Source organism: Callorhinchus milii, unplaced genomic scaffold, assembly GCF_018977255.1.
Source record: "Callorhinchus milii isolate IMCB2004 unplaced genomic scaffold, IMCB_Cmil_1.0 Scaffold24, whole genome shotgun sequence".
Taxonomy (NCBI): Eukaryota; Metazoa; Chordata; class Chondrichthyes; order Chimaeriformes; family Callorhinchidae; genus Callorhinchus; species Callorhinchus milii.
In genome coordinates, this window is record NW_024704765.1 from 3,797,394 (window position 1) to 3,822,658 (window position 25,265).

General features: G+C 45.5%; 1 protein-coding gene across 1 annotated transcript in view; it reads right to left on the reverse strand.

Annotated features, from left to right (window-relative positions):
* Window positions 1–1,650: 1,650 nt before the first annotated feature.
* Window positions 1,651–25,265, reverse strand: part of ubr4 (ubiquitin protein ligase E3 component n-recognin 4) — a 69,746-nt gene continuing 46,131 nt past the window's right edge. The window contains 34 exon segments of the mRNA XM_042343778.1: window positions 1,651–2,729; window positions 3,231–3,393; window positions 4,958–5,048; window positions 5,939–6,163; window positions 6,618–6,812; window positions 6,951–7,076; window positions 7,440–7,582; window positions 7,704–7,817; window positions 7,950–8,168; window positions 8,913–9,012; window positions 9,254–9,427; window positions 11,134–11,324; window positions 11,534–11,653; window positions 12,522–12,629; window positions 12,902–13,029; window positions 13,165–13,252; window positions 14,441–14,521; window positions 15,010–15,207; window positions 15,546–15,667; window positions 16,499–16,672; window positions 16,823–16,904; window positions 17,335–17,476; window positions 17,668–17,777; window positions 18,021–18,178; window positions 18,942–19,071; window positions 19,247–19,374; window positions 19,473–19,557; window positions 20,380–20,470; window positions 21,372–21,715; window positions 21,882–22,010; window positions 22,576–22,701; window positions 23,148–23,286; window positions 23,365–23,604; window positions 24,493–24,686. Coding sequence (XP_042199712.1) covers window positions 2,665–2,729; window positions 3,231–3,393; window positions 4,958–5,048; window positions 5,939–6,163; window positions 6,618–6,812; window positions 6,951–7,076; window positions 7,440–7,582; window positions 7,704–7,817; window positions 7,950–8,168; window positions 8,913–9,012; window positions 9,254–9,427; window positions 11,134–11,324; window positions 11,534–11,653; window positions 12,522–12,629; window positions 12,902–13,029; window positions 13,165–13,252; window positions 14,441–14,521; window positions 15,010–15,207; window positions 15,546–15,667; window positions 16,499–16,672; window positions 16,823–16,904; window positions 17,335–17,476; window positions 17,668–17,777; window positions 18,021–18,178; window positions 18,942–19,071; window positions 19,247–19,374; window positions 19,473–19,557; window positions 20,380–20,470; window positions 21,372–21,715; window positions 21,882–22,010; window positions 22,576–22,701; window positions 23,148–23,286; window positions 23,365–23,604; window positions 24,493–24,686 — 4,923 coding nt within the window. The 3' untranslated portion in view covers window positions 1,651–2,664.

Consider the following 25,265-nt stretch of genomic DNA (forward strand, 5'->3'; position numbering starts at 1 on the left):
AGGCACCGAGGCATCTCGAAAGTTGTGGCCACCTTTTCTCCTCCACAGGAGACAAAGAGGTTATGGAGAAGTGGGGCGTATTGGCCGTCTACAAGATGATGTGCTTGTCAATGGAATGGCGAAATCGAGCAAAATTATTCTGTGGTGACCTAAATCAGCATCTTCAACTGGTCTATCTCAGTGATCTCTTCATCAAGGAAAAACTCCTCTCAAACTCCTGGTCTCTACCACCTGGAATGGCAATTATTTGTGGTGCGAGACTTTTGAGATCGGCTTTTTGTTTTTCCAGGAACGGATCCATTTTCTAGTGCTCGAAAGCTTGCCACGGAGAGCATCGTCTGCATAGCGCCTTTCAGGCCGGGTGCAAGTCCCAAGGCGCTGGGTGAACGGGAATGGAGTGGGAGAAATCTCTGCCAATAGAGACGAGTCTGCCACTCCTGCTGATGAACCAGGCTAGCTGGGCTGTACTCAATGGGTCCTGGACTACTGTGGACCCACCTCGCTCAATGGTGAGAAGAGACTGTTGACACAATTATGAAATTTCATTGGCGAGCATGTCATCTTGGGAGCCAGCTCAGCCCCAAGGAGATAAGCTCTAACTTCCCCCCCCCCCCCCCCCCGACTAAGAGTATTCAACGTATTCCACCAACCAGATGAGTTCTGGTTGGTGCAAAACCTTTGATTAGCTTTTCCCCCCACCCACTAGATTGTCAAAAAAAGTCCCATCCTTGGAATCCACCTCCCGGGTCAGGAACATGTATTTTTATATATACAGCACATATTTAGTACTTTCTTATCTCTTCCAATTACTGTATTAAACCAAATATTAAGAAGTCAAGATCTTGGACCAATGCTACATCTGCATTTTTGTCGCTCTTTTTTATTATTGTGTAGGCTGCTGTTAGTTGACCCAGTGTGAATCTTACATTGTATTGAATGTTGATGATGAGGTTTCCTCTTAGGTTCAAAATACCTGTTGTACTTTGTGTGTCTCTTGAGTTTAATTCTAACCTCTCTTCAATTGTTTGAGTAATGGAGCTGATGCACTTTAGATGATGAAAGAGGAAAAAGCAAAAAAGGATCGTGTTTGCAACGTAGCGCTCATTTTTATGGGGAAATTTTGCAAAATAAATACCAGAATAACTGTAATAGCTACGTCTCAAAAAGCTCCTTATTGATTTCTGTACATCCCAATTTTATTTTTCTTAAATTTCTCTTGGAAAAGGTTCTCATTTGAAGTTCTGCTCTCTCCTAACATTAGGTAGCCGATTCATTACATCATCGTAAGCCCACATTCCTTTTCATTTTCTCCTCCTCCACACAGTGTGGGCTTAGGTCCCAGCGAGACATGACTCACCCTTGTTTGCAGTCATGAATTCTGTTAAACAAAAGCTTGGTTGGTTTTCGTCTACAAATAAGGTAATTCTGTACAACTAAAAATCAGACACACCCATTGACTTTTTCAGAAAGCAACCACTCCCTAAGGGCTTGTCTGAAAATGATATCATTGAATGTGATATGTGAAACTGAACATGCAGCAGTTTTATCCCATGATTGGGAAAAGTTCTGAATATCTTTTTCCCCCCAAACGGTATCAGACCATTAAAATATTTCAACAGCCTTGAAATAGACAAATAAGTATGAACCTTGTTTTGATATACAAACAACATTAAGGTTTATTGATACAGACCTGTGGCATATGTGCAAACTGCTGCGAAAGAAAGAGTCATTCAAAGACCAGGCTGAACAAAAGGAGGGCACTTTCACACACCGGTAACCTTTCTTTCAAGAGAAATTACTCGGTCGATTTATCTAACTTTCTTCATTTGGTTACATAGCCAGTCCCCATGGGAGTGGAGAAGCTGCCTGTCTAGAGCTTGCTAACTAGTTCTATTGCCATAAGTTGTGCACAGAATTCATCTCCATTATAATAGTGAGTGAGATTTATTTTCAGTTTTTCATCTTTTCCATTAAGTGGGGAAAAAAGTGACCAAAAAGGCGTGGGTCAATTTTTAAAAAAAAAGTGTCTTAAAGAGGGGGTGACGTGGAGGGGGTGAGGCAAGGGAGTCAATGAGGGAAATCCAGAGAGCAGGGGTACAATGGCTGAATTTTTGTTCATCAGTAGGGAGGGGGCAAGTCAGACGAGGAACATGAAGCAGGCGATGCTGAGCAGAAGGAGTGGGCAGGGCGGGGGGTGGGAGGGTCACAGGAGGTTGCAGACGCCGTGCAGGGATTTGAACACGAGGATGAGGATATTGAATTCACAGTGAGGATGGGGGTGATCGGCTTGTGAAGCCCGATGTGGGATAGGACACCAGCTGCTGTATTCAAAGAAACTTTATTAGATGCAATAGTGAACCAGAGGTTTAGCAGAGAATCACAAACAATTGGAATTTTCCCCATTTTTACTGGGATACAGCAGCAGAAAACTGAAAATAAAGCAACCAAACGTACTCCTTAAAATGAGCCGATTCCATTGCCAAACCTTTGTACGCATGCATGTAAACGTTTAAACCTAGGATATTTGCACACACAACAAATAAGCCGTTACTGAACAGAAATTGATGTGGAGGCTGGAATTGATTCCATCTGCCTGCACTGTGAAAAAAGCACAACTAATGTTTCTAAAAGTAGATAAATATTTGCTTTGGAGTTGAAGAACATTTACGGGACAGAGTTAAGAAGATCTTTCAAGAAGTTGTCAGGATCTTCAATGTCTGCTAAGAGTCCTGGAGAAAAGAAAACCACAAAAAAATCAGTCAGAAATGGAGTTAGGCATTGGAGGGAATATAAATGAATATTCTGATTTTACAAATTAAATTATTTAAGTTGTTTGCAGTAGCTTATTACATTTTCTACATTTGTTTAACTTTCGATTCATAAAAGTTTTCATAAGAATATAAAACAGGAACCGAATGCCGCCCAGACAATGATTATCATAGCAACTGTAAAAACAGAGTTCCTATTATTGCAGTTCCAATAAAAATCAATCACTGGTTACAGCAACACAACAAAGGAAGGAATGTGAACACCAAGGCTGGGATGAGAGTCTCTGGGACTTCCCCCAAGGTGCTGGGATTTGTAGATCAATCTTCACCAATGAAGATTTCATGTACAGCAGATTTATTTGAGGATCTTTCATCCCTAGAACTCAAACTCGAGCCAGACAAAGGTAGGAACCATCGTAACACCCTTGCTGCTTTGCAGTGGGAAGGACTGTGAATACTAACCCGCAACATCTAGAAATTCAGAGAAGGACTCAGCCGGCATGAATTCATCCTGAAAGGTTTTGAGACATCTGTCTGTTGCTTCATAGATGGGCATGTCATTATGCCGAATGTATTCTGCGAGAGAGTAGGACCAGCCACCCTCTGTGTTACTGGTAGGAACCTTCTGTAGCAGAAAAGTGAAAGAAGATCTCAAACCTTGATCTGTATACAAAACATATTGGGGGATTTCTGGCATGTCAAGTAATAATTATCACCAGTGATCTTGCTTTTCCAGATTTTGTGCTTCTTCACCAGCCAGTTGCCAAAATCCGACTAAATAATGAGTTTGAAAACCACCCAGACATTCTGAACCTGCCGGGGGTGAAATCAATCTCTAGAAATATTAATGTGTAAAGTACAAGACAAAAATGACTACAAATTCTGTCAAACAACACATTCTACAATTTTTTCTCCTTTGAATATACTATACAAGAGCACTCACTCAACAACTTACTGAACCAATGACATGGGGCACAATGAACAAGGCTGCCGTATGGACTGAATTTGAGCCCCAAATTCTAGCCATTTTGCCCCCTATTATTATCCAAAAGAGTAGGACCAGCCACCCTCTGTTACTGGTGAAAAAGTGAAAAAAAAAATCCACCCACAAATATACAGTCAATTCACTTTACAGTCTATTCTGTGAAGCGCTTTGAGACGTTAAGAAGACGTGAAAAGCGCGATAACAAATGCAAGGATTATTATTATTATTATTAAACATATGGCTGGAGATGACAACTTTGGAAATTTCTACTTTAGTTCATGGAAAGGGAAGGATTTGGGGGAAATTTCCCTGGCTCAGTGCGCTGTTATCACAAACGTTTGGTCTTCGCTGCTATGAGGTGCTGTGCAGAACAGGGGATTATTCACATTCCCAGTAAGTTGTCATTGTCTGAAGGTTCCTGCAGCTTCCTGGTGCTCTACCCAAGAGCTTTAGTGTCAGCAATCTTAGATTGTGGGGAGCCTCACCACCGATTCTGATCCCATCTCCGATGGATAATTTTCCTTTCCCCTTCTCAGCTTTAGGTTGGGTGGGGAAAAGTGGAATCCTGGTATTCTATCCAAGTCCCTCTCTACCCTTTGCCCCAGATCAGATCAGGTGGGGAAGGCAAAGGGTGAAAAGGTTATAGTAGAAGAGCAATAACTATATCATTTGGAGAATAAGTTTTAACGCTGCAGTACTGTTTATCCATGTGGGTGTTGCCAGGCATACTGGATACAGGAGTAGAAAACTGAGAATAAAGCAACCAACTACAGTGCAACTTTTTTTGATCGAGTGTAAAAAATGCAAGGATTATTATAAGGTAAAGACAAAACTGCCTCCAGGACACTGCAGGGTATTAACACTGGGACTGAATTTTGATCACACCGTTGAGTCAATGTTTTCAGCCATGTTTGCTCCTCTACATTCAGAGCGACACTAACAGAACTGGGAGCTCTGCTTTCCACTGATGAAACCCACGTAACGTAGAAATCTCCAACAAAATTGTAAACAGCCTAAAGTTGACAATCCCTCTCCACATATGTCATGATTCCCAGAATATGACCAGACAAATCTGAAACAAGTCCACACAGGTTGACTACGCCCAACAGTCTGCTGAGTTTCATCTGACATCATTAAAACTGCACCTACACAAATACTCAAACGTAATGTTAAGCCTGGAGACCAATAGTCTAACAGGACTTACCTTAAATATTCTATAGATAAGCTCCACTAATCCCCAGAAAAGGAGCACAGGGCGGTACAGTGAATACTCCTTCCCAGTTTTATCAGATAATCTGAAAAGCAAATCAAGAGACATTTCATTAGATGAACTGGATGCAAATACATTATCTGGTTCCACAAAGATTGAGAGGAAAAGTCGTGTGTTATTTTTCTGGCCTGTTGGAAACTCACATTTATCCACTGCAATGTGTAATGCTCCCGGACTACAAATCCTTGGATTTTCCCAAGAACCCGAGTGCGGTTAAGGAGGACACAATCCCCTTTGACATCCAAACCTTCATGTCTGATGCTTGCATCTGCTCTGGTATTGAAACTGTACTTTTCATAAATCGTATGTCAATGACAGACACGACATGCATTCACACAGCGCCCTTCAGGAGGGGTAATGCCTTGCAGCGCTTAACAACAACAAATTATATTTGTATAGTGCTGTTCATGTCAAGAGGACATCCCAAAGAGCTGGACAGTCAGGGATCAGCATTCAAGCTGGTGGTTGGGTTCAGGAGGGGTGGGGGATAGGGATAGGAGGGTAACTGAAGGCACGGTTGAAAAGGAGGGTCTTGAAGGAGGCAAGGGAAGGAGCGAGGCGGAGGGACTGTGGGATGGAGTTCCAGAGGGTGGGGGCAGAGAAGCTGAAGGCCCGCCAGCCAATGGTAGGGTGGGCAAGACAGTGGCAGTGAAACAGGCCAGAGCCCACTGAGTGGAGAGGTTGCTAGGGGGTAAGGAGGTCACGGTAGAGCTTGACGATGAGCCAGGGAGAGAAGCGAGGTGACTGTCTTCAAACAAAGCAATCTAGCTTTAGAGTCATGATTACCTGTGCAGCTCCTCAAAAGACACGATATTGGAACATTACAAAGCTACGATGTGTATAAGAAAGAATAGTCCCTTCTTGCATTTACATTTACTATTCACAAAAGCGGAGACTGTATATTGATGTTCTTACTTGCTGCAGCCACCGGGTGAAACTTTTCTTGCTTGGGTGGTGACCAGGAGACGTTTCAGAAAATCCACACGTGTGGCTTTCCATTTCTCTGGTGGAAGAATGTGCAATGCCAGCACCGTGAAGTAGTGTGCGCTTTCAACCTCATAAGCATTCTCGAGCCACTTCTCCTTTGGCTGCTCCAGGAAACTCAGCAGATTCTTCTCCTCACGGGATGTGGCCCGGGTTCTGTGGCAGGATTGTGTATGTGAGTGTGATTAAAGCCCACACTACATAATAAAATAATAATAATCTTTCATTTGATTTAGCGCCTTATCACGTCTTCGATACGTCTCAAAGCGCTTCACAGGATACACTGTAAAGTGAATTGACTGTGGATTTTGTGGGCGAAACGCGGCAGCTAATTGTGCACAGCAGCGTCCCACAAACAGCTGTGGATTGAGTGACCAAATAATTTTTTTTTTGAAGAAATTATTAGCCCCGGAAAAGCGATCCGCCAATCGACTAACAACTGGGTTCCAACTTACTGCTAGGTAAACAGGTGTGTGGAGTGAGGAAATTTGTCCAACGTTTCACCTTACAGGGAACCAAATCCAGGTCTCATACTTGCGAGGCGAGTGCTCTAGCCACTGAGCTACAGGACTCCATGTCTAACCTTCATGATGAAAGATTCAGTACTCACGTGTTGAGAACGTAGAGGACTGTATGAATGATGTATGGGATGAGGTGGATGTTGCTCTCTCTGCCTCCTCCACCGGTATCAACACTGAATGACTGCTCCATAGCAAAGCGCAAGAAGAGGAGTTTAATATCCTGGACATTTAGCTGGTAAGTGGGCTCCCGCTGGCCTGTACACTCTTGCAAATATGTGTTATGCCTGAAATCAGAAGAATGCAAGTTAAGAACATATTCCTGCAGGGAATTTGACAACCAATTTTAAACAAGACTAGATGTAAATGAGTTTGAACTTTATAATGTAGTTTTAGTATTTGGAACCTGAACCCAAACTACTCACCTTGCCAAACACGTAGCGAAGGCTGATTCCGGCACATGTGGACCCCACACAGGCAGCAACCCGTTGCACTTGGTATTTGCGTTCTGTAAAGCAGCGCTTTCCCACTCCTCCCGACCACGTGCCAACCTAGACAATGTAGATGATGACATGCTGTTTCAGCTAGTCCAGAATAGTAAAACCAGAGAACACGGTCTGCGATTGAAGGGGAGTAAGTTCAGAACAAATCTATGGAAACACTATTTCACTGAGCGAACAGTGAACCTGTGGAACAGACTCCCTGGGGAGACAGTTGAAGCAGGAAGTGTTGATTCCTTCAAACACAGATTAGATAGTTTTTGTTTAGGAAATAATATTATGGGTTACAGTACATAGGTAGTTCGGGATATGTGCAGGCGATCGCCAGGAAGGTGAACTAGACCTTAGTCTTTTTTTTGATTGTACAGAAAAGGATGAGAGTCAAAGTGATTGCTGACTGTTTGGCTTTGTTACCTGACTGCAGCAAGGTGACAGTCATAGTGGACAATGTTGAAATGTGACACTGTGCTGTATCCCTGCTGCTTCCGCGGTTTATTCTCAAATTCTTCAAGTGCAACGCGCTTAGTGAACGTGTAAATCCCCAGTACTTTGGTTGGCTGCAATAAACACGAGAACAAGGATAATTTTGCAATTGACAGAAGACAGATGGGTGGACCACAAATGTATTGACTACAAACGCACACAAGAATCAGATCTCTCTTGGACAGACACATGTACCTGGAACTTGTAGCCCTCCCGGCAGATGCAGCAGGTCAGACCTGGCTCCTCAATTAACTCCTCCATTTGCTGCAGCAACTTGGTCTTCGTGACAACCTGACCTTTTTCGTTAGTCTGCAGAAAACAGAAAAATAAATCGGGTCACTAGAGGCAGAAAAAAACCTCAAGAGCTTGACCTTCGGAGAACACACATCACTGTATTATCAACACGTCATGATCTTCAGTGTTAACAGACTCAAGGCTTACTGTCATTCCCAAAGTGCCCAGTGCTTTCTGTCGCATGGCCATTGCCATCCGTTTTTTCTCTGCTCGTGTCTCCTTCCGTGCGGCTTCAATCTTCTTGTTGACCTCTGTGTTCTCCCGCAGAGCCTCCAGGAGATTTTCTGCCAGAGTCCCAATGCCTTCATCACTGGAAACCTGTTCCAGCTTGTGCAGGTTTGTGATGGAATCTGTTCCAATCAATGCCTGGAATAATAGTCAAAGAATTCAATCTCTCATATCAAGCATACCAACAGGCTACCCTGCATGAAGAGCACTATGTAAATGCAATTCTTTATTATCTAGCGTCAGATGAAGCTTGAGTACTGCTGGGGTTTAACCAAGAACAACAATTAGAATTTATATAGTGCCTTTCACGTCGGGCGGACGTCCCAAGGCCTAGACAATGAGGGATTTGCACTTGACCTGGGGTTGGGATCAGTGAGGGGTGGAGGGCAAGGAGATGTGTGAAGGAGGGAAGATGATCAAAGGTATGGTCAAAAAGGAAGGTTTTGAGACGATCCTTGAATGAGGCAAGGGAGGGGCCGAGGTGGGAGGATGGTGTTCCAGATGATGGGAGCAGAAAAGTCAAAGGCCTAACCTCTGATAGTGCATCAGGCAGGAGCATTTTAAAGTTAAGATTGGAAGGATTTTATAAACAAAATCTGAAAGATGAAGCAAAACATTTAAAAAAAGAATTGTTTGGGTCGAGGCTGACCATTCACTAGAAATGTGCGCCCTGCAGGAGTCCATCCTAATTAGCAATTAGAAGCAACACCGTGTTCCAAAGCATTCTGAATGCAGTGTTGAGAACAGCTGTCTCAAGGGTTATCAAACAAAGAGAAAGGACCCAGAGGCAAGGCACAGGTTTTATTTCCACAGGAGGCTTGATGCACTCTGTTCAGGAGGGCTAGAAGCTCTACAGCATGCCAATGAGACAAAACAACTTACTTGTGTGGGCGGATGCTGCATTGCCAAACCCCGCAACAGCCGCAGAATGAAAGGGAGTGCTGGCTTTGCTAGGAACTTCTTCCACACATCAGCATCAAGGCTGCAAGAAGATAAAATCAAATAAGATAAAATCAAATCATAAAATAATCCAAATAAGTCTGAAGGTTTAAAGAAATCTCTCATGGATATCATGAAAACAGACAACATTGCACAGCTTTGAAATTCCTTGAACTCCTGACTATCTGGAGGTCAAAATGTAAACTGGATTCGCCATAGTTGACTCATTAAGTAATAGTTTTATAACAACTGATGATTAGAAACTGTAGCTGAATGAATCTCACTTCTTGGCACATGGGATGTGCTTCCTGATGTATTCCAAGGCATTCTGTGTGATTCCTTTCTGAATGATCAGCTCTTTCAGTTGGTGGCCATTGCTGTTATTTTTGATTCCAGCAGCAATTTTACAAAAGCAATCCAGGAAAACTTTGTCGTCTGCATTGTGCTCTTCATCATACCTAAGAACGGGATAAAACCAGCGTTAAAAAACTTCAGAACAACAAAAAAAACTAGAATTAACAGGAAACAAGAACAAAGACAAGATGTGGTAAGGTTTGGGCTAATAAAGAGAATCTTGTCTTATGGACAGTGAAAGCATAGATTTCTTGTTTCCTTCAAGACTGAGATCGATAAGATTTTTAAAAACTAAATGGGTTAAGGGATATAGAGATAGGTTTGGTAAATGGAATTAGGTTGGAAGATCAGCCATGATCTTATTAAATGGCAGGGCAGGCTCGAGGGGCTGAATGATCTAGTCCTGCTCCTCTTTCTTATGTTCTGATCAGGCTCTGGCCCAAAAATAAAGCTAAAAAGTTAAAAAAGTAAGCTTTTCGACCTGGTGATTGAAATGCAATAGAACCCTTATTTCCATATGTATGTGGATGACACCCAACTCTATCTTTCTGCCTCCACCCTCAACTCCAGGATCATTGCTGCCCTGACAGAATGTCGGTCGGACATCAAGTCTTGGATGAGGGCAAATTTTCTACAGTTGAATGTGAACAAGACTGAGGCCCTCCTGACTGGCCCTCTGCACCCCAGGCTCTGGCAGCATCAACCTCCATGGTTGCACACTACAACTCACCAGCTGGTCAGGAACCTAGGTGTCTAGTTAGACCCTCAACTGTCTTTTCTTCCCCACATCTAAGCCATGACCCCTCTGCCTTCCCTCACCTCCGTAACATTGCCCGACTCCACCTCTACCTCACCCCTCAGGCGCTGAAACTCTTGTTCATGCCTTCATCACCTCCAGGCTCGACTATGCAAACGCCCTGCTTGTCGGCCTTCCCAACTCCTCCCTCCACAGACTACAGATAATCCAGAACTCTGCAGCCCGTATCCTCTCCCGCACCAAACTCCATGACCCCATCTCCCCCATTCTCGCCCAACTCCATTCGCTCCCTATCCTTCAGAGGATCCAGTTCAACATCCTGGTTCTCACCTACAAAGCCCTCCATGGCATCGCCCCACCCTAGCTCTGCGACCTCCTAACCCCCTACCAACCCGCCGGCTCCCTCAGCTCAGCCGGTTGCGGCCTGCTCCATGTCCCCCGGGAGAGCCTTCAGCCACTCTGCCCCCAACCTCTGAAACTCCATCCCCCAATCACTCCGCCTCGCCCCCTCATTAGCCTTCTTGAATTCCCACCTCAAGACCCTCCTCTTCTACCATGCCATTAGCCATTCCCCTTCCCCTCCCCTCACTTCTCGCTCCCTGACCCCAGCTCGGATCTGAAATGCTGTACACTGTCCAGCGCCTTGGGACGTCCTCCCAACGTGAAAGGCACTATACAAATATAATCTTGTTGTTGTTGTATTTTATCCCACTTTAATTCTCATCATTTCATCTGAGTCCTTTCCAGCACATTGTACTATAATACGTTCCCCCTCCACACCCCTACTAAGCTGGGTCATTTATAATAGTAGTAATAATCCTTGCATTTGATATAGCGTCTCATCACGTCTTCGAGACGCCTTAGTATTTCACAGAATATACTGTATTAAAGTGCAGTGACTGCATCGTTTGTGGGTGAAATGTCCACAAAATTAATCCCTAACCTCATTAACCACCGAGTCCTCCAACAAGATGTGTTTGTAAATGCCTAGTTCTTGGCTCGAGCCACTCGGACGTATAGGGCAGCACCACTGAACTCCTGAAAGTCACTTACTTGTCAAAATTACAGCACGGCTTGAACCTATCCACAAGGATCTGCATCTTTTCCACCTCTCCAAAGGACAGGTACGGGATAATCCGGAGCAACCCTTGCAAAACACTAGGATTGGAGCGGACAAAGGTCGAATTGATCTGGTCCAACAACATGACCAGTTGATCTTTATCTCCCGTTAGCAGCAGGTTTCCCTAGCAGCAAAAGGAACAGTGTAAGACATGGGAGTTCATTTCCACAAACCTCTAGTGTTTAGAAAAAAAAGTATGAACTTTAAAGATTCAGGACAATGGAAGACAAGATTTTTCCTGTCAAACTGAATGCTGAGGTCTTGAATGTCACAGCCCTCATCCACTGTCTTCACACAATGGATTGCAGAGTCTGATGTGCCTCAGATACTCACCCTGTCCTCAGTTAGTGGTTCTGCATTCGCTTCATCAAGAATTATTTCCATAATGCTTAGCACTTGCTCAGCAATCGTCGCACCACCACTATCTTTACTCTCTTGCTCCGCCAGCAATGCCTGCAACACAAATATGCTTTAGTGCACAGATTACCTCCTATGTAGCTCATCACAAATAGTATTTCGCAATGTTACATATGGAATAAAAATATAGAATTTTAATAGAAAGAAAACTTGCAGAGGTGGAAATAACATAAGAAATGCTACACAAAAAAAAAAACAATGTCCATCTAGCTCGCCTTCCACCTTCCTGGCGGTCGGTCACATGCTCATATGTCCCGAACTCCCTATGTACTATAATCCCATAATGTTATTTCCTAAAAGAAAATTATCTAATCTGTGTTTGAAGGCATCAGCACTTCCTACGTCAACCGTCTCCCTCGGGAGCCTGTTCCACAGGTTCACTATTACTATTTGGAAATACACAGACAACAAGTCCCACCTGAATCATTACCCAGGGAGCTGCTCAATAATATTAAAAATCCTTGCATTTGATACAGTGGCTTTCACGTTGGGAGAACATTGGAAAGTGCTTCACAGGATGGAAGCAGCTGTGAAGGAAATTTTACTTGGGGGGGGAATTGCCGGCCAGGACATTGGGAGATACTCCCTTGCTCTTTTTGAATAGTGCCATGGAATCTTAATGTCAACTGGAAGAGACAGGTGGGACCTTGGAATGATTTTACAGAAGATCTCTGGATAATGGTAACCAACAACAACAAATTACATTTACACAGCGTCTTTCACATCAAGAGGACGCCCCAAGGCGCTGGACAGTCAGGGATCCTCACCCGAGCTGGTGGTTAGGTTCAGGAGGGTGGAGGCTGGGGAGGATATAGGTAGGAGGGTGACCGAAGGCACAGTCGAAGAGGAGGGTCTTGAGACGGGTCTTGAAGAAGGCAAGGGAGGGAGGGGGCAGAAGACTCACCAGGTTGAGTGTTCCCAACATGACGTTGAGTGGATTCATCTCTGGTTTGATCAGCTGCTGACGGTTCACCTTGACCTTCACACAATAACTGAAGAGTTTCAGCAGCACCTGAGGGGAAGAAAGGACAAAGAAATAACCTTATATGTCAGAATGTTACTGTGTATCAAATTGCAGCAATTACAAGGTTGAATAAAGTGCACTTGATCACTGAAACCCCTTAAAGGGGCTTACGACAAACTATCGGATCAAACAGATGTAAAGCACTTGGGAATTGTTGATTCGTATTAAGTAACGTGTTCAAGTACCCATTCCAGGGGCTTGCGTTCAAAGGTCACATCACAGGAAGCTTCCTATAGAAACACTCCAAACCAACCACTCACACTGAGAAGATGGCGTCCCTGCTTGAAGTCTTTGATTCCGGCCAATCGAGTCAGCATACACTCGAGACCACCGCACTGTGCCATCACCCCGGCCATTTTATACACCTCCTCCTCATCCTCCTCCTCATCTGCAGGGGAAGAGCAGAGCGATTGTCACATGTGTTCTGTAATACTTGAGCAGCCAATGTTGAACAATTCCATTCATAACAATCCTCCCCAACACCTGCTCCTCACGTTGATGGCAATGACTCTTTATTTTTTACCTGTAGTTGAATCTAGGGACTCGATAAATTCCTCTGTTGCATCTCCCAGAAGCCCTCTCATACGGTAGATTATACGCATCGGCTCTCCCTGGGTAAGATTGAAACCAATTTACTGAATAATCCCGAGCAATGTGTGCAAATGTCTCTTCAGCCTGACGGGTTTTAGTTTCTACTCCTGTAGCTCAGCGGTTGGAGCACTCGCCTTGCAAGTGAGAGGACCTGGGCTCGATTCCCAGGCAGTGCGAAACATTGGGCAACTTTCCTTACTCCATACCCTGAGCTGTCCTTTCTCCCCCATATCCGCGCCACAACCGGCACCGCCTTCCATCACCTCCGGAATGTCGCCAGACTACGCCACTACCTCACCCCTCACGCGGCTGAAACCCTGGTCCACGCCTTTATCACCTCAAGGCTGGACTATGGGAACTCTCTCCTCGCGGCCTTCCCGGCCCTCCCTCCACACTGCAGGTCATTCAAACTCTGCAGCTCGTGTACTGTCCCGCACCAGACACCGCGACCACATCACTCCCACCCTCGCTCACCTCCACTGGCTCCCCATCCCCCAGAGGATCGAATTCAAGATCCTCACCCTCACCTACAAGGCCATTCACGGCCTCGCTCCCTCCTATCTCTCCGACCTACTATCCCCCTACCTACTCGCCCGTACCCTCCGTTCCTCTGGCTCCGGTCTGCTCCACATCCCCCGCCCCAACCGCCCTACTATCGGTGGCCGGGCCTTCAGCCTCTCAGCCCCAAGGCTCTGGAACTCTATCCCCCATGAAGTCTCAAGACCTTTCTCTTTGACCGTGCCTTCAGCTCCCCTCTCGACTCTCTACCCCCTCCTCGCTCCCTCCCTCCCCTCCCCTGACCATTCCCCCCTCCTCACTCCCTCCCTTCCCTCACCCTGACCATTTCCCCCTTGCTCGGGTCCTGACCCAACTGTACAGCGCCTTGGGACGTCCTCCCGACGTGAAAGGCGCTCAATAAATGGAATCTTGTTGTTGTTGTTGTTTACGTAGCAGTAAGTAGGAACCCGTTTGTTAATCGATTGGTGAATCACTTTTTCGGGTGTAATAACTTCTTCAAAATAACTAAAATATCGGTTACTCAATCCATGACTGCTTGTAGGACACTGCTGTGCGCAATTAGCTGCCATGTTTTGCCCACAAAATATAGTCAATTCACTTTACAGTATATTCTGTGAAGACTTTGAGAAGTCTTGAAGACATGATAAGGTGCTATATCAAATGCAAAGATTATTATTATTATTACTCACTTCGTTGGCTGGACACCAGACTTTCTTGTACACTTCAGCCACCGGCAAGTCCAAGCTGATAATCTTATTATTAACCAAAAGCTGCGAAGAGAAGCAGATGGTAAATATAACATTCACCCAAAACTCTACAGTTGGTTACTTGCTTTCGACGCAGGTCCTATCAAATTGATCAAAAAATCAAATACTATTTTGCATCTAACTAGTTTCTGGCTTCCATTCTATCATAAGCCAAACATCAGAAATGGCAGGACCATTGGGTCGCGTGATGGAGCTCAGATAGGTAGGCTTGCTTTCTCATTGATTGAGACAATTATTATTACTATTAAGGGAGGGAGCTGCAAACGAGTAAGGGAGGGAGGGAAAAGTTGGTGAAGACTAGCTTCAGATGAGATTGAACAACTGAGTCAGCAGAGGGTGGAAGCATTCTGGGTGTGCGAGTGTGTGTGTGAGTGGCGTGCAGTTATCATCACATTCAGACAATAAATAGGTCCACATTGTCGCTGTTCGCCCAGAGCACTGTGTGAGCACCATTCCCTGCACCATTGCCCTACTCCATGCATTGAGGGTACCTCCATCCCGCTGTCATCCTCTAGCAGTGCCACCAAGTCACAATCCTGGCAGATCTTGTTTTTGATGTCTCTCATGAGTGGACCAATTCCTGGCTCGCTGCTGCTGTATGGATTTCCCGGCATTCTCCCTTGCAGGAAATCCTCTTGTTGTGGATCTTTTTCCAGAGTCACAAAAAATTCTGTCACCTCGTTTTCCTCCTGTCGAGAGAGCAGAGCTCAAATTTATCTCTTATGATCAGCAGGTCACTGGAGTTATTAAGAGTATTGACAATTTGCACCAATTTAAGTAAGGTCAATGATACAAGCTTGAACACATAAAATGGGGCTTGAACTCCCATGAAACCTGGTGGTTGTGAAATGCTAATGAGCTGATGAGCAATATAAATGCTCTCACTGTAGCTGAACTCCAGCACAGGGGTTTGACACAAGATTCACTTGTGGGCTTATTTTCAGTACAAGCGCTCTGGGACATTACCCTGCGTGAGGGACGCTATATAAATGCAAGTTGTTGTTTTTACAGGGGGTTCCATACTCACTGGGTAGATGATGCTGCAGAGTCGTTCAAAGATGAAGACTGGAGTCCTGTAATCATCCAGATTGTAGCGTTTGGCAGTTTCAATGCAAACGGCCATGAAAGCTTTGGTTTCTGATTCAGTTCCTGCAGAGATCAGTGTAGGTTAGCCCCGGACATAGGAATTGTTTTTTTTTAGGAAAAAAGATAGGAATATAAGGAAAGAAGGAAAGATATAGGAAAGTTGTATAGAAAAGAAGACATTGGAGTAAGTATTTGCTGTATCTCAGGTATTGTAATATAATAATTCTTGTATTTGATACAGCGCCTCATCACGTCTTCGAGATGTCTCAAAGTGCTTCACAGAATATACTGTAAAGTGAATTGACTGTATATTTTGTGGACGAAACTGTGTAGCTATATCCAACCTCTTGAAACCCAACATCGAGTCAGTAAATCAACCTGTTCTCCATGTGGGGAATGGGGCCAAGGCTGCAGAGCCCTAACGGATTTTTGGTTGATCATTGAGCAAGAACGTCTTGTTGATTTATATTGAAACACAGCAGCCAATTTGGCACAACAATGTCCCACAAACAGCCATGAAGTGATTGACAAGTTTTATCTGCTGATTATCGGCCAGGACACCAGGAGGAATCCCTTTCTCTTTTCGAATAGCATTGTGGAATCTTTAAAGTCCACCTGAACAGACAGACGGGACCAATCATTTCATCCGAAGGACATGACACAAATACCTGTTACCCAAGAGCACCTGTAATTCCATAACAACGTGACTGGAAAAGGAGCCGAGGAGAACAGGATACAGATGAGAGAACAGTTTTATAACAAAGAAATGTAAGACATTATACACAATACACTTTAGCCACAGTGCGTCCCACACGTTCTCAGGACAATCGGGAACGTAACAGCAGTGTTTTGTTTTGCTAATCGAAACAGGACGAGCATTGGACATATGATCACCTGTCGTCATGTCCTCTAGCATCTCCAGCAGCATGTCCTGTGTTTCATCGATCAGCTTAGTCCGTTGCACCACCAGTTTCCTCAGACACAAGTATCCGTTCAGCACCGTCCCCACCAGCCGGCTCTTAAAGTGACGTTTGATGGATTCGACCTCCACAAAGGATGAAAGCAGCGCTAGGAGAAAGGACCAGAAATACGTGTGTAGGCACAGTGCTCATCAGGCTGTGACCTATTCCTACAATAGCTTACTATGGATACTCTTGACACTAAACTACTGTGCTCCAGCTACAGGTAATTCGGGGTGAAGCTCTGTGTATAAAATACCTGTCAAGCTTTTCAGTGCATATCCTTGCTGCAGGTCTGTGCTCAATGTCGCCTCTTCCAGGGCAAGCAAATGGGCAATTTCCTAAAACACAAATACATTGTTTAGATCAGAGACAAGAGCACCCTGGTCACAGAGCTCCCTCCACTCAGCGGGCTCTGGCCTGCTTCATGTCTCCCACCTTGCCTGCCACACCATTGGCGGGCCTTCAGCCCCCACTCTCGGGAACTCCATCCCAGTCACTCCGCCTCGCCCCCTCCCTCGCCTCCTTCAAAACCCATCTCAAGACTAGACCTTCCTCTTTGACCGTGCCTACGGTCAACCTCCTACCCCTACCCTCCCCAGCCTTCCACCCCTTCTGATCCCAACCACCAGCTTGGGTGAGGATCCCTGACTGTCCAGTGTTTTGGGACGTCTTCCTGATGTGAAACGCGCTGTTTAAATGTTTGTTCAAAAAAAAAATTCCTCCTGTGAATATTCTACTGGATTGAGATAATGAGCAGGAGTCACATGCCTTGGTGATGAGGTTCCCGATGTGGGGCAGGACTCCGCGAGCAGCGAGGTAAATCTTCCACTGAGCAGGTTTGATGAGTTTCTGATAAAGGGAGAGGTATTCCGCAGCACATTCGCCAGCTACGCTCAGTTCGTCCAGGTAACTGAGAATAAAATGCAAAGGTGATTTCTGCTCTGAGCGTTATGTCTGCGCTCATACCATGGCAGCCATGTAGCTGAGAAAACTCCTGTAAGTAAGGGGATTCCCGCAACTCTATCCATCTCCCAGGGTAATTCTGCAATAGACCACCATTAGACTGTACCCAACCCACTAACGTTCAGCTGCTGTGAGTACCTGGTGAGAAGGTCGAGGACCTGCTGCTTGCGGCTGGGGATGGTTGTCAGAGCCTCCACAATGGTGCATGCGGCATGGCGAGCAGCTTGGGTGGCAGGAGTGAACAGAACCTGAGGAACAAACAGTGCTAAATTACTGAGAATACAGATATCACTCAAGCAGTGTGTCACCTACAGCTACTCCAGCAGGCTGGAGGATCATTCTCCCTGCCTGAGGTCACCAGGGCAGTGTGGAGGATGTAACGCACAGTGAAGGCATCGGGACATGCAGTGATGAGGTCTTGAATGCTTTTCTATGAAGCAAGTGAATTATGGCTTTAGGGAAGAGCTCAACTTATTATTTATTACCATTACCTGTCGAAGCCAGTTATTGTGCCCCAGTTTGAGGTCAAGTGGTGCGTTCCTCTTCCCTCGTTTACTGAGGTATTGCTTCCACCTCCATGTGTACTTCTCCATCAGATACAAGCGCCTCAGCTCCATTTTACTTGCTGTTATTCCAGGCGTGTCCAGACCTGAAAAGAGGAAATGCGTGATAACAACACAGACACACAACAACCTTCACTTTGAAGCTAGTATGGACTTGTTAGCATCAACATGACTGAAGGACAGAAATGCTACGACTCGTGGAAAACAAAGCCAAAAAGTTTCTATCACTTCATTCTAAAGGGAGGCCACCGTATCTACACAACACATTGCTAACAAAGCTGTTTTGTTATTGGTTTCAAATTCCAGCTGCTGAAAATCGCTTTCCAGAATACAATTTCTCACTGGTACCACATGCAGTAAAGTCCAACCTGGACCCAATACCTGTAGCTCCTGTAGTTTAGTGGTTAGGGCACGCGCCTTGCAAGAAAGAGGACCCTGGTTTGATTCCCACAAAACTTTGGGCAGTTTCCTTACACCACACACCTCTTTACCTAGCAGTAAGTGGGATCCCGTTATTAGTCAACTGGTGGATCGCTTTTCCGGGGCTAATAGTTTGTTAATTTTAAAAAAAAATTGGTCACTTTATCCACGACTGTTTGTGGGACACTGCTGCGTTTTGCCTACAAAATATACAGTTAATTTACTTTATAGTATATTCTGTGAAGTGCTTTGAGACGTCTCAAAGACGTGATAAGGCACTATATCAAATGCAAGAATTATAACTTCACACACTACTCTGGGGTACACATGCACACAAGATACTGCAGATACAAGAACATTCAAATCTAACACACCCAAAGATAGGAACAGGAGCAAAGCATCAATCGTGAACAAATGCCATAGCTGTACCTCTGGCTGGTAGGCATTTCTTCCATGTCTCATACGATGCCTTAGGGTCTTTCTTAAGCCACGCCTGAGCTTGTGCATGTATCTCATTGCTGTATGGTTTCACTGTGGTGAGTGTGTCAATTGAGATATCCTTCAAAGAACATAAACAAAGTGATAAAATGCCAAAGAAAGTAGTTGCTTGGGCCTCAGACCAAGAGGTATAGAAAGTATGTAGAATATAAAGGATGTATTATATATGTATAGTATATAGAAAGACGCCAACAGCCTGCGAGAGCACGCCTGGGCTGGCTGATGCAGGCACATACCTTGTTCTTCTTGCTGGTTGGGGCAGGTGGTTTAATCAGACGTTGCAGAATACGTAGACACATCAATGTGATGTTCTCCACAACCACCGGAGTCTTAATATTCACAGCCATCAGATACAGACTGAGTGCTAAACAGGGAAAGAAATCTCATCAGTTAAATCTAGGGCACTCTGTGCCTAGCATTTGTAAGAAATATTGTGAATTTCTCTCTCACACCGAGACTCACCACATCTCAGGCGCAGCTCCCAACAAGCATCCTCCTTAGAGATGGAATCAGTCAACAGCAGCATCTCGTACTGAAGGCTGCCAGCCTGCAACACACAGGGGTTCACTGGAGGCAACATTGCAAAATAAATCCAGCCCAAAGCTTGTCTCAAGAGCCCTCACTTCCCCCAGTTTCTCCTCTTCATTTGAGGGCTGGGCTGGTGACCACAGTGGTTGGGGATGGAGGCAGCGCACTCTCTGCCCACTCTCTGGAACTCCATCCCACAGCCCCTCCTCCTCCTTTAAGACCTGTCTCAAGTCCCTCATCTTTGAATGTGCTTTTGGTCATCCTCCTACCCCTACCCTCCACCAATCCTGATCCCAACCACCAGCTCGGGTGCGGATCCGATTGTCCAGCGCCTTGGGACATCCTCCTGACGTGAAAGGCACTGTGTAAATGTAATTTATTATAGTTGCCTCTTTCGAAAGACTAATTTCTCTGCGTGAACCAAGAACAAGTTCCAGCAGGATGTTGTGTGCCTGACGCCAAGCATCGAGCTGTGTATTTCCAGCCTGTGTCTCTGTGAAAGAGGGAGAATCCCAGGCTGATTTTTCACCTCATTAACCCAGGGACACTTTGTTATCCCCATCACTATACAACTCGAGATCTGCATTGATCCCGATTAGCAGCTGTGAACTTTGCCCCAGAGAGTTGTGGAGCTGGAATCAATGTTTAAATGATAGGCAATTTATTTAGGTTGTAGATTTATTCAGGAGGTTGGTGAATGGAAGAGACATTAGGATTGAAAGATCCGTGAAGATCTAATTAAACTGATGGAATAGGCTCAAGGAGCTGAATGGCCTCCTGTTCCTCCTTTCCTAGAAGTTTTCTGTTGTGTACGGCACCAAATGATGCTTTCCTTACTCACCAGATCGGGATTGGCCCAGTGCCCCTTGAGTGCCGTTGAGACCTTAGCGATGATAAGATCGTTCATTTGCTGTGTCGCTTCAGTGTTATCTCTACAATTGCAAAATAAAGTCCCTTCAGTTACTGCAATAACAAGCCTAAACATATGGATCAGTCCATCGTACTCTCACATCTGGGGCAGGAGGTGGTGGTTTATGCCCATTATTATTATTATTTGGGGAATTGAGCTCCCGAGATCTTTAAAGAACAGGAGATGGGACCTTGGTTTAATGTTACATCTGAAGAACTGCAGCTCGGACAATGCAGAGTTCCCCTAGCACTATCCTGAAACCAGGATCAGGAGATATAATCTGTATTCACCTGAAAAACCTTGGTCTTGTCTATCCAGTATTCCTACACCTGGTCTGAATTGAAGCATTTGTGGAATGGTTTTGTAGCAGAGGAGAGAAAACTCTGGGACTCCCACAGATGAAAGACCTGACTGAGTGTCAGCAGAGGGGAATGGGGGGGGGGTTACCTGCTGTATTGACACAAGGCAGCAGGTAGATGATGTTGAACAGACAACACTTGGGAGAGGATTCACTGTGACACACACGTTCACAATGAGGAAGTGTTGCCAACACATAGCAAGAGCAACACCAAGTGGCCAGCAACAGACAGACACTGGCTCCACTATGAGTTAATTTAGACGATAATACTTGGTTAGATATTATCACGAGAGTTTATGCTGGATTATTTAAAACAATCTGGAACACTCAGCAGAGAGGCTTTCGTTTCATTCATCCCAGCGGTGACTACATTTTGCCCACAAACTATACAGTCAATTCACTTTACAGTATATTCTGTGAAGCACTTTGCGACGTCTCAAAGGCGTGATGAGGCACTGTATCAAATGCAAGGATTATTATTAGTTAGGAACTATCTCTCGTTGCACCATAAATCAATGCCGACCAGTTAGCCACAGTATGGCAGCTTCCACCCCTCTATCCTTACCGAGTTAACAGGCACATCAACTGCCTGACCTCCTCTCTCATGGAAGCTGTGCCGCGACGCAGATTGTAGTCAAAGAGCTCGCGGATCAGTCCCTGGGACACCAGGATCTGACGGATGGTGCTGTTGGTGGCCAGGGCTCGAAGCAGAGTGATGCAGTGCTCGGTGACCGCAGAGGCACAGCCGTAGCACTTGGTGGAGGAGGTGTGACCGCAGCCGAGCACAGACAGAGCCCGGTACTGACTTGCGGTCAGCGTGGGCTGCACGTTGGACCGAGAAGATTTGGTCGCGGCCTCTCGCTGTTGGAGATCATATTCGAGCAGCTCCTTTCGTGAAGCCAGGACTTTCTGGAGAGAAAAAGGTGGGAACCGTCAGTCAGGCAAATGGAGCGTCGGAGACCTTCACCCAGAGATGCTTCCAGCGACAATGAAATCCATCTGAAAAAGCCAGTCTTCTATCCGCGCCACCCCCCACCGTCCCCAACCACGGCTTTAAATCAATTGTATTTGTCACCTGAATTATTTTGGACAGCTCATCGAAGGAGGTCTTGCAGTCGCCGCAGTATTCCTGGGCCAGCTGCTGGATGTAGCGGTTCACGCTGACAGCTGTGGAACCGATCCCAGCAGCAGCAGCGGAATCCTCCTGAAAACAAGTCAGAAGTCACCCCATCACTTAGAATAATAATAATAATCCTTGCATTTGATATAGCGCCTGATCATGTCTGCGAGATGTCTCAAAGCGCAGAATCTACTGTAAAATTAATTGACTGTATATTTTGTGGGCAAAAATGATGAATATGCAAGATGTATTTGAAAGGATTCAGGAAGCTACAAATAGAGATAGTGCAACTGCAGGTTCGACTAAGACCTCAGAGGCTGAGATCGACATAAAAATGACACAAAACTGATCCAAATCTCATTCCCTAAACTCACACTGACCAGGGAGAAGCCCTAGCATAAAGGGATCAGCAGCTTTAGTTTGTAATTGGTGACAAATATGGTAAATAAGTATATTGATTGTGACAGACAATTTTTTCTGCAGTGAAATTTAAACAAGTGACTGCTTGCTCTGGGGTAGCAGAGTTACAGTATTTTGAATGTGCTGACGTAGTAACAGGACAATATATTGAACTCTCCATACTTCCCCTGATGCGATGCGATTCCTCACTTCAGTTTCCTGTCCCAACCCAGAAATACCTTCCTCGTACCTGTGGTTTCTCAGGAGCCGCCTCACTGACTTTGACTAGCAGCGTCTCCAGCTGTGGCCGGTGCCCCATCAACTGGTGATAAACACGATCAGCTTTATCCAGCAGCGTGTTAATGTTGGTCACGGCCTGCGTGGGAAAATACAAAGTAAATGGTTAGAAAGCGGTAAACTGTTAAGATACATTTGTCGCATATTTCGAAGACGTGTTGAGGCGCTACATCAAATGTAAGGATTATGATTATGATATTTTGCGGTGCCAGATGTTCATCTAATTACATCTGCACATCAAAGCCTATAATTATACAGCCTCACACACACTACCCCACATCTAACAGAGGCCGAACAACAACCTTTCAGGAATACGCAGCAGGTCAGGCAGCAACTACGGAGCAATGCTGGCTGACCATTTTTCTCTTCATAGATGGTGCCTGACCTGCTGCGTGTTTCCAGCGACTTCTGTTTTTATTTCAGATTTCCAGCATCTGCAGTATTTTGCCATAAGTCATATCTATCAATGGGTCAAGTCCTGTCTCGATTCTGGGACATTAGAGTGTCATACAGCCCTCGTCTCACCTTCTTACGGTCTTCTTCGTTTTCGATGGGATCCACAGCGCAGCAGGGCTTGGCGTACAGCATGAAATCAAAGCGAGCGTATTTACAGAACCCACACGCATTGCACAAGAATGGATCCTTCTCGTCGTAGTTAATAGACCTAAAAAGACAGCAGTTACGTTACCCCAGGTTCACAGGTTAAGAACCATTTTCCCCACAGCTCCAGAGTGGCACTCACCTGCACTTGTGGCACTGATACACGTTCTCTCCACAGTTCCCGCAGACACCAGGATTCGCGGGGACCGAGGCACTGCACCGTGGGCACTGCAGCGTCTCCGTCGAGGCCTGGTAATTCTCATAAAAATCTGAAAACTCAATCATCAGGTTGGATGCGACAATGGGGAGTGGGAGATCGATCTTGACCTCAGTTTGACCAGGCGTCAGCTGCACTTTCTTGGCTTTGTGCCAGCGAGCGGGCCTGGAGGGAGAAAACATCACACGAGTGTGAGGGGCAGATACTCAAGAACATAAGAAGTGCTAGACGAAAAAAGATCAAGGTCCACCCAGTTTGCCTTCCACCCTCCTGGCGGTCGCCTGCACGTATGTCCCAAACTCCCTATGTACCATATCCCATCATGTAATTTCCAAAAAGAAGATCATCTAATCTGTGTTTGAAAGAATCAACACTTTCGGCTTCATTGTCTCCCTAGGGAGCCTGTTCCACAGGTTCACTATTCGCTCGGTGAAATAGTGTTTGCGTAGATTTGCTCTGAATTTACTCCCCCTCTGGTTTTACTATTCTGGACAAGTTGGAACAGCCTGTCATGATCTATATTCTCTCACCCCCTTTAGAATCTTAAAGACATTAATCCCGTCACCTCTCAAACACCAATATAATTCAGTTCAACCACAAATAATGTTTAAACTATTTGGTACATTACTAAACTCCTAACAAATCAGCCACCCTGTTCTTAAGTGCTTCCTGTTCCACCACTGATGGCCACACTTTCAACCACTATGCCCAAAACTCTTGTTCTATCCCTCCGCCTTGCCCCTTCCTTCTCCATCTTCAGGTCATGCCTGAAGACCTTCCTATTCGACCACAGCCACCTCTCCCCTCATCGGTGTCGTGTTCTGCCACTGTCAAGTGCTCTGGGATGCTAGTTGGCATGAGGAGCACTATATAAATACAAATTGTTGTGGTTGACTACTTGCAATTTATGCACGGAATCTGGTGACACAGCCTGATTCTATAATTTACAAACAAATCTCTGAGCCACGTCGCTGGTTCCCGATCAGAGGTAGAGAGCGGGCAAATGGATGAACGCTCAGTGGCGCCGCAGTGGGTGAGGTGCGCAGGACTCACTTGTTTTTGAGCTCCACGATGGCCTGCACCGTCCTGTTGTTGTAGTACAGGTTAATGGTGCGAACCATTTTGGTACGTTTCAAGTCGCCGATCTTCACCGTGACCTTGCTGATGGTGTGGCTGCCGATCAGCTTCACTACCTGCTGTGTGGTTGTGTACCGAGTGTCCACCTTGATCGACGAAAGTTTGATGTTCTGAGAAAAAAAAGTTTTTTTTAAAAAAAGCTAAGCAACGGTCAGCAGCCTGCCACACCGAGCACAGGTGAGGGGAAGAGTAGGGGAACGCAATGTAACCGCTCAACGCACATCACATGGGCTCAGATGCAGCAGTGAGGCAGAGCCCCGAACACTGACAAAACATTTTAAGTTGTGCCCATTTGGGAAGATCACAGGTAACGCTAGGCCCGTTCGAGCACGAACTTTGCCTGAACAGCGCCAGAGCAGTTTCCTCCCTTCGCTCGGTTGCCGAGTAGCCTCCTCCCTTGCTGAATCTTCCTCGAGTCTAAAGTGCATGAGTATCTGCGTTGTCAGCTTTCGACTAGAATAGGTGGTTGGTGACTGTATGAACCTGGTGGAGATCTCTCCCCCAAACAATATAAAAGTACATTCGTTTAGCGTCTTTCACATCGGGAGGACATGGAACATAGCTTATTTACAATGCAATCAAAGGCATCAAACTGGCTTTACAAACAGCAGCGGGTGGCACAGTGGAGGTGATATCACCTTAGAGAACAAACATATAGGGAGGAGAGACGAGCATAAGGTCGGATGAGA